Genomic DNA, 9,179 nt, shown 5'->3' with positions numbered 1-9,179 from the left:
TTTTCTTTTGGAGGAAAATTTCAATGGGGTCATATGAACGACCATAGATTCTTTTGTGGCACTATTCACGATCTTTTTAGTGCCCTTGGCTTCATTCTTGTATTTTCTCCTTTCAGGGACTAGGAAATATTTAGTTCCCCTGTTGGTGATACTCAGCTCCATATCATGAGCGCGTGTTGCCAGCTCCTCAAACATACGAGGTTTTATCCCTTATAGGATGTTGAGAAGCTCCCAGTGCATGCCTTGAGTGCACATCTCCACTGTAGAAAATTCAGTGAGTCTATCTTTGCAATCCGGACTTAAAGCTCTCCATCGGTTGATGTAATCAATGACTATCTCTCCCTTCCATTGTTTGGTGTTCGTCAGCTCCATCATGCTAATAGTACGCCTTGTACTGTAGAAGCGGTTCAGGAACTCCCATTCTAGTTGTTCCCAACTGTCAATCACTTCTGGCTCCAAATCAGTATACCAATTGAAAGCATTTCCTTTTAAGGTATGGACAAACTGCTTGATTAGCTGGTCTCCTCTGGTTCCTGCATTTTCACAGGTTTCAATGAAGTGTGCAACATGTTATTTTGGATTGCCTTTTCCATCGAACTGCTGAAACTTTGAAGGTTGATACCTAACTGGCATTCTCAGGTTGCCGATTCTCTTGGTGTATCACTTAGAGTACATAAAGGAAGTTTGCAACGGTCCTCCATACTGAGCTCTTATGGAGTTTGTGATCATATCTTGGAATTGTTGAATTGTCAGAGAGGTAACATAGGTGGATTGTGGTGGTTGACTTTCCTGCAAGACAGTCTTTCCTTTGTCATTGGCTTTTGTAGCTGGAGATTGACTTGACTCAGCAGTATCTCGAGCCTGTATCTGATCTCTTAAAGCAGCAATTTCATGATCTCGTTCCTCTATAGCCTTCATTAGGAGATTTATCTTTACCTCTATCTCTGCCATAGTTGACTCAGTCGTTATGTCAGTCATCATGACAGACACCACATCAAAATGTGATTCTTTCTCTGATAGATCAGTACCAGAAGCATAGTTTCCAAACAAAGGATTTTCTCTGATGACGATCCCGCCTTTAGGAAATTCCACTAGCTGGTCCCAGATTTCTTCCGTGACGACAGAGCTTATATAAGTATTGCTTGCGTTGGTAGCTTTGGATGCAACTTTCTTTGGTGCCATTTGTAGGTTTACTGACTTGGATGACGAGAGAGAGATGAGAGATAGAGATGTCCCATTGGGCGTGCCAATTTGTTCGCACGAGATTTCAATAGAAATTTATTTCGTGGAACTTAAACTTTGTATTTGTATTAATTTTGTGGAAAGTGAGTACAATTCATAATACATAGTATTTTGATGCTTTCAAAATAAACTATAAACTTTAAGCTGGTTGATCTTCTTGAACGATCGGCCTTTGGGCTTGTTGATCTTCTTGGGTGATCGGCCTTTGGGCTTGTTGATCTTCTTGGATGATCGGCCTTTGGGCTTGTTGATCTTCTTGGAGGATTAGTATTCACACGAAGCTTCCAGAGAAACTTGTTTCGTAGAGTTGGACTTAAGTTGGTGTTGATGTTGAAGTTGATTTGATGCGATGTGGTTCGATCTCTCGTACTTGATCCTTTGATCCTCTCTCGGTTAGGTGAATGTGTTTGACTTGAAGAAGAAAAGCACCGAACGTTCTTGAAGTAGAGGCCTTGGAAGAGTCTTTATGTCTTCAAGGATCTTCTATGTTCTAGGAGTGCAGCTTCAGGAGTCTTGGGAGTCTTCTGCTTTTTGATGAATTTTCTCTGGGCTCTCTGAATGTAGAATTGCCTGTATCTTCAAAGAACTTCAGTCTTCAAGCGTGGTCAGAATGCTTGTATCTTCAAAGGACTTCAGTCTTCAGGATGCTTGCATCTTCAAAGGACTTCAATCTTCAGAATGCGTGTATCTTCAAAGGACTTCAGTCTTCAGGCATGGTCAGCTTCAGAAGTTAAGGAGTCTTCTGATTGTAGAGAATTCCCTATAAGCTTTCTGGAGTATAGAATTGTTGACCTCTCCAAATGAGGAGAGCTTTTCTATTTATAGAGTTCACAGGTGGGCTTGGGCTTGGCCCTTGGGTTTGAGGAGATTGAATCTTTAGCTTGTAGGTTGTGAAGATAAGGCCAGTTTGTTAAAATATTCTAATCTTCAAAGCTTCAAATAGTTTAGATCTTCAGTTCTTTAGAATTTGAGAACTCCAGTCTTCGAAACTTGAGAAGCTTCAGTCTTCAGCACTTGAGAGCCGAGTCTAGGATCTTGGGAGTTTAAATCTTCAGAGCTTTAATATGTCTTTTGTTCTTCAGAGCTTTAGTATCTTCTGATCTTCAGAGTTTTGATATGTCTTCTGATCTTTAGAGCTTTAGTGTCTTCTGATCTTCAGGGCTTTGATATGTCTTCTGATCTTTAGAGCTTTAATGACTTCTGATCTTCAAAGCTTTAGAGGAGCTATGTTCTTCAAACCCTTGGAGCTTCAGACTTCAGAGAGCTCTTGCCGTCAATTCTTCCAACTTCCCCCAAATGGAGAGATAATATCTTTATTTATAGAGATTTCTCATGGGCCTTACATGGGTTTGGGCCTAATTACTTACTGGGCCAAAATTGGGTTTGGGCTAAAGTTGGGCTTGGGCCCATTTGTTGTTGGGCTGAAATACTGAGCTTGAGCTTAATCTTTAATTTAGCCCAATTTTCCCCATGGGTTTGAATTGGGTTAGGTCCGAGCGACTTTAATTACTCGACCCAATCCAACTTATAATTTTTCCAATAGGCTCGGGCTTTCATTGATGATGTGGCAACTCATGATTCGCCAAAATTTCTCATTCAACATATATATATATATATATATATATATGCATCTCGAAAAAATTTTTTTAATCTATTTTACCCTTTTAATTTTTAATGAATTCCAAATATGTCCTTCCATCTTACCCATTCAGGAAAATTTCATTAACATCAAAAACTAAAGTAGCCAGTCTGGTAGATGTAACTTCTAGACTTGAGATTTAATTGTGTTTTTCAGTAGGGTAACATAACTGGAAAATCTTTATGGGGTTAAATGCATAATTGTCCATTTACTTATTATTTTAATTACAATTATACCGAAACTGATAACTATTTATGTAAAAAAAACAAAAAAAGGATAACTATTAATATTCTACATTAGATTTATAAAGATACCTAAAAATTAAATTCTTATTATAAAAAATATTATTTTGAGCATTAACCTCTTTTCATTATATCAATAAAAGAAATTGTTTCTTTTTAAAAAAATGTTATTAGAATTTAATAGGACTTCTTATAATTATAGATGAAAAAATCAATTAGAAACCAAATATAAATTATACCAGAATCAAATTGTTACATAATAAAAATTGAAACTTAATTTTAATGGATTTTTCAAAATCGATATTAAATTAAAAGAGTTGAAATGTAAAAACTAAATCAAACTTTTTGATACAATCTAGATTAAATTGAAAAAGCAACCAACCATATAGGTAGCCAATGCGAGTGAGGTTTTGAGGGAGTAGTTGGTTGTTTTTCTTTTTTCTTTTTTTCCCTTTCTCTTGTATTCCTACTTAAATAAGAAAACCATATGGTCATATGGGTAGTCATAAAAATATTTAATCAATTATAATAAATTAACCAAACTAATTGTTTAAAATAATTACATTGAAGAATATTTTACCTAAATTATAAAAACTTCAAATTTTAGAATTTAGAAAATACACGTGCATTACACACGCATTTATATTATTTATCTAGGAATAATACTTTTTTTTTTTTTTGGTGTTTTGACTCTAATTTTTATTTCATCTCTCAGTTTTAAAATGTTATAAATTTAGTTCTTAAGTTTTAAGTTTTGTTTCATTTTAGTATCTAAGTTTCAAAATATTACAATTTTATACTTGAGATTTGAGTTTTGTTTCAATTTAGTCCCTCGGTCTCAAGATTTTACATTTTTAACTTCAATTTTTCATTAAATACTAACTTTCAATTATTGACATTGATTTTTATCAATCAATTAAAAAGAATTATGAAGTGATATTTTAAATTTAATTTTAAAAGTGTTAAAAATAGTGAAACTTAATCAATTATATTTATTTTAATAATTTTTAATTTATTAACATAAATTAACTTTAAAACAGTGAATATTTAGTGAAAAATCAAGTTTAAAAGTGTAAATCTTGATAGGGACCAATTTGAAGTAAAACTCAAATGTCAAGAACAAAATTGTAACATTTCAAAATTTAGTGACTAAATTGAATCCAAACTCAAAATTTAAAGACTAAATGTATAACATTTTGAAGCCTAGAGACTAAAATGTAAGGATAAAAGATGTATTTTTCTTGGAAAATTGTCAGAAATATCACACCTAGGTTTTCACATTTCAAAAATAGCAGGCTTTTTGAAAACTCATTAGAATGGTTTTTTTTCGGGCCTTCTCGAGTGAGAATGGGCCCAAGATTGAATTTGAAACGTTATGAATTCAAATTATTTAGTTGTTTGAAAGGATGAAAATACCACTGCTTTAAAAACCCCTTCATATACATGAAAACCATTCCAACACTCCTCACCTCGCCCGAGATATCCTTGCTCTCGCTTTGAAATTTTCCTTCTCCAAGGTTATTTGCATCCTTAAGTTTCTTTATTATTTTCACCGTTTCCTTCATTTATTATATGGTTTCATTTTAAATTAGAATTTGGTTAGGGTTTTAGAGTGTATCTGAAATATATGAGAAATCTGGATTGGATATTATCTTTCTTTCTATATTTGGCTCTTTTTTTTTTTTTTTTTTTTTTTGTGTATGTTGCTGCTATTGATGATTTTTTGGATACTTATCCTATTTCAATTGAACTCTGTTTGAATCTCGATCGAGATTTGATGAAGTGAGCTCGAGATCATTTGAATGTGCCTCGAGATTGGGTGGACGACCATTGAGTTTTGGACATTTCGTATACATTCTAGGAGTAAATATGGCTCGAGATTGTCCCCAGAATCTTATACAGAATGGGACCAAAACCCTAATCTCGTGGCATGTTGGTGTAAATGGCCCAAGTTCTTCATAATTAACACATGATCTTAGGCGAGTTTTACACCAAGATTTAAGCCATATTTCAAATTTATGTGTACTTCTTGTGGTTGAATTACCTAGTTGAATTCAATGTCTGGTTTGTGGTTTGTGTGACAGATGACATTAGTGCCTAAGGTCGATACTACTTATTATTTATGGCAAATCTAACTTGTTGTTCTCATATGGCGAAAATAGTCTTGAATATTAAGAACAAGTTAACACCTAGGTAGTTGTACATGCTTAGACAGACTGTTTTTGGTCATTTTTTTTGGATGTTAAGTTAGTTTTTAATGGACCTATGTGTCATTACATTCTTTTGAGGGAGGTACAAGAGGATAGGGAAGACATCGTTAGCTTTAAGTTATTAGGGAAAAAGGTTTCTTTTGGGCGGGAGGAGTTTGATATAGTGACAGGTTTGAGATATAGGCCCAGACATGTAATTGAGTTTGATTAGAATAGAGCTCTTAGGCTTAGGAAGTTGTACTTACACGATAGGTTTAACATGATTGGGATTGAATTGGATAAGGATTTTTCGGACTATAAGTTCAAGAGTGATGATGATGTGGTGAAGATGGCTATATTATATTTCATCAAGTTGGCTATGATGGGAAGGGAATGAAGACAACACATGGACTGGACCATGTTGGGGTTGATTGATGTGTGGGAGGAGTTTTGTAGCTATGACTGTGGCGAAATGATATTTATGAAAACTCTAAGTAGCTTACAAGGTGCACTTAAAGAGAAAATTGCAATGTACAAGAAGAAGCATGCGAATAATAAGTCGCCTGAGTCATACAACTTATATGGATTTCTATTTGCTTTCTAGGTTTGTTAATTTTGTTTAATCATAATTTTTATTGGTATTCCGACTTTATCATGCACTTACCCACGATGCTTGTTTTTTGAATTAGTAGGTTTGGGCGTACAGGATAATTTCGTCCTTTAGTGGACGGGTAGCGGGTAGGGTTTCTGCTGATGCAATATCGTGCATCACGAAATGGAGTTGCACATATTCACTTGGAGCAAAGGTGATTCATACATAGGTTTTTAGGTCTTAAATGGTAAATTGTACTTTATCAAATTCTATATGATGATATGTTGGGTTTACGATTTATGTGTTTTAGGATTTAGGATTCTAATTCTTTTTCTTGTTTTTTACATTCATACTCGTATAAAATGACGTTGTTTTGACTGATGAGGAGGAGGCTTACTTCAGTCGTACATTGGACTTTCCAACAGCAGATGGGTATGTAGATTCACCCCCTTCTCCACTAGAGAATGTCGTGGTCCAATTGAGGATTGGGGTCAAGAACGAGTTGATGGATCTACGACAGGTGATGATACTATGACGGGTGGTCGTTTTACGATTCTAAACCATCTTAAGTGCTTGTACCACCCGAGATACTTCCACCAGCGAGGACCACAGCTAGTGAATCACGGATGACATGTGAGTGCAGTCATCACTTACAGCATTTAGAGGAAAATTAGATCATACGGATAAATACTCCTAACTCGACAAGTGGCGAGAGCATGCAAACAGAGGATCTCATAGTACTCAAACTCGCCACACATGCAAGTCTTCTCGTTCAAACTAACACAAGGGTTAAGATAACCGTCTAGAATCTCAAACTCGTGGTGCTCGGTTAGTCGCACAATATATGTTCTGGAACTAATATCTGCCAGTTCATAAGTTTTTCTCTATGGTCTAACAAAACTGATTCTCGCCTTGATGCTAATGTCCTTTGCTCAGAAAACCATTCCCGGTGAAGACTTCTAATATGATTCAACAATGCAGTCACTGGAAGGAATCAAACATCCTTTAATATTGCGTTGATACATTATGAATATTAGTGGTCATCTAATCGTACTTCATCCCGCCTTGGTATACCCGGGCCCACCTTGACAACCCGACATTGGTAAGATATTTTTGAGCAACGTTGTAGGGAGCCAATTTGTTCCAATAGTATCGAAAAATGGACTCTTGGCATGCTTTAGCTTCCAACATAAACTATTGGGCTCAACAACATGCAAATAACAACTAAAACACATTTATAAAAGAAAATATCAATATATATACCTTGTTTTTCTTGATCGTATGCAAAAAGATGAGATGTGAGAGTTTGAGAACTTCCAAAAGCAAGGGAAAACGTTGGATAAATGTTTGAAAATTGTTGAGCTAGCCAATCGTTAGATTTCTAAAAAAAGGAAAAATTATAATAATATAATAATATTTTTATTACTGAGTCCATATTCGTAAAATTGCTTTCCCATAAATTAGCTTTGATATTCAAATGTTAAAAAAACTAACACAATTTCGGGCCGATCTCGCCCAAAAAGGTTCATAAAAAACTATTCTAACGAGTACTAGTTTTGTAAATGGAAAACCTAAACGTGTTGTTTCGGACCATTTTTCGTTTTTCTCTGTATTCTATTTTTGGCAAATTCCTAAGGGAATTTTTCATTTGCCCATGATCAAAGCAAATACACAAACACAAGAGAGAGACCTTCGCGGGTTTGTTGTCCAAATCCAAATCCAAACGCTGCTCTTCTGTTTTCCACTGCCCTTTCGTGGATCACACACTGAAACCTTCCTCTCAGTTCCTTCAATGGCGTTTTCCTCTCTCCCTAACTACCGTTTTGCCTTCGCTCCCATTTTCTTCCTCCTCTTCCTCTGTTCCTTCATCTTCTTCACCAAGCGAAACGCTGACGTTTCCCTCTCTCTCTACAAAGATCTCTCTTCCCAACCCCCTTTTACCGTCTCTCTAGCTCCTCCTTCTCCTCCTCCTTCAATAGCCGAACCCCAGATGTCTTTTTCTGATTCTGGGTCTGATTCTTCTGACATTGAGTCCTTAACGAACCCATCTGCCCAAGAAACAAAGATTTCTAATGATCCAATTGAGGATAAGCTCTCTGTTAATGGCGAAAATGGGTCGGTTTCTGATGGTGAAGCTGCTGCTTCTATGGTGGCTGATGATGGTCCGGATTTGTCGGTGGAGGGGCTGAAGCAATGTGATCTTTACATGGGGACATGGGTTAAAGATGAAGAGCATTATCCGGTTTATAGAGTGGGTTCTTGCCCTTATGTTGATGAGGCTTATGACTGTGGGAATAATGGGAGAGCTGATTCTGAGTATACGAAATGGCGATGGAAGCCTTATGGCTGTGATCTTCCGAGGTATATGTTTTTATGGTTGATTGATGCAATGGGGAGGACTCTGGGTTTGGTTGGTTTTAATTTGGTCAGTTTTTTGAGACGCGTTTGAGTGGATGTATCCTTCTTTGCCTGCACAATTGCACTAATAGGTTTTTCATTGTGTGGACGGCTTTATTAGATGATATAATATTAAATTTATCTTCACCCATCAGTTTAAGCTTTTGGATCAATCGGTGACTAAACATGGTATCATAGCAAGTGGTCGAGAAGGTCATGTGTTCAAATACTTACAATGTTAAGATAATATAGTATTAAATTTACACCTTCACCCATCAACTTAAGCTAATCACCGAGCCTTTACATAATTGTTGTTTTTGAGGGATGAAAATAAGTGAGAGATTTCTTTCAAAAAGATCCCCGTACATTTCCTTATCTTATCTACCAAATGGCCTTGGTAGTCTAGACTTTGTAAAAGGAATCTAGATTGTGCCAATCACATATTTACCATTTATAGGGTATTGCTGGACTAAATTGCTTGAATTCTTCAACTTAACAATGGTCCTTTCTAGAAACACTTAAGGCTGTCTTGTTCACATGCTTTGTGGGATTTCTTTCAATTTGGAAGTTGGATTAATGCTTTTTTAACAATTACTTAGGTACTTGTGGCCCCAAAGAAGTTGAAGAGTCGTCGAAGGTGTATACATAAGCTAGTTGGAGAATTGTGGGATCTTGTTATTCTTTTTGTTGCTTCCTTTTGGAGTAGCCTCGAGGAGTGGGAGTTTATTCCTCCTCTTTGTGTGTGTGTGAGTTTCCTATGCTTTGGGTTGGTTGGCTGACTATCTTCCCTCCTTTGATTTTGTATTTATGTTTGTTTGTCTTGATGCTTTTTTCTTATTAAAAAAACCAAAAAAAAAAAAAAAAAAAAAAAAAAAAAA

At 35.9% G+C, this 9,179-nt stretch overlaps 1 protein-coding gene across 1 annotated transcript in view; it reads left to right on the top strand.

Annotated features, from left to right (window-relative positions):
- Window positions 1-7,549: 7,549 nt before the first annotated feature.
- The window catches only part of TBL5 (TRICHOME BIREFRINGENCE-LIKE 5), a 6,718-nt gene continuing 5,088 nt past the window's right edge, over window positions 7,550-9,179 (top strand). Inside the window, exon 1 of the mRNA XM_039035237.2 lies at window positions 7,550-8,265. Within this exon, the coding sequence (XP_038891165.1) occupies window positions 7,559-8,265 (707 nt within the window). The 5' untranslated portion in view covers window positions 7,550-7,558. The remainder of the gene's footprint in view (window positions 8,266-9,179) is intronic.

The sequence above is a fragment of the Benincasa hispida genome, chromosome 6, assembly GCF_027475165.1.
Source record: "Benincasa hispida cultivar pf3 chromosome 6, pf3_genome.v1.1, whole genome shotgun sequence".
Lineage (NCBI taxonomy): Eukaryota > Viridiplantae > Streptophyta > Magnoliopsida > Cucurbitales > Cucurbitaceae > Benincasa > Benincasa hispida.
Note: the sequence above shows the minus strand (reverse complement) of the source record. Positions and strands in the feature narration are given on the sequence as shown.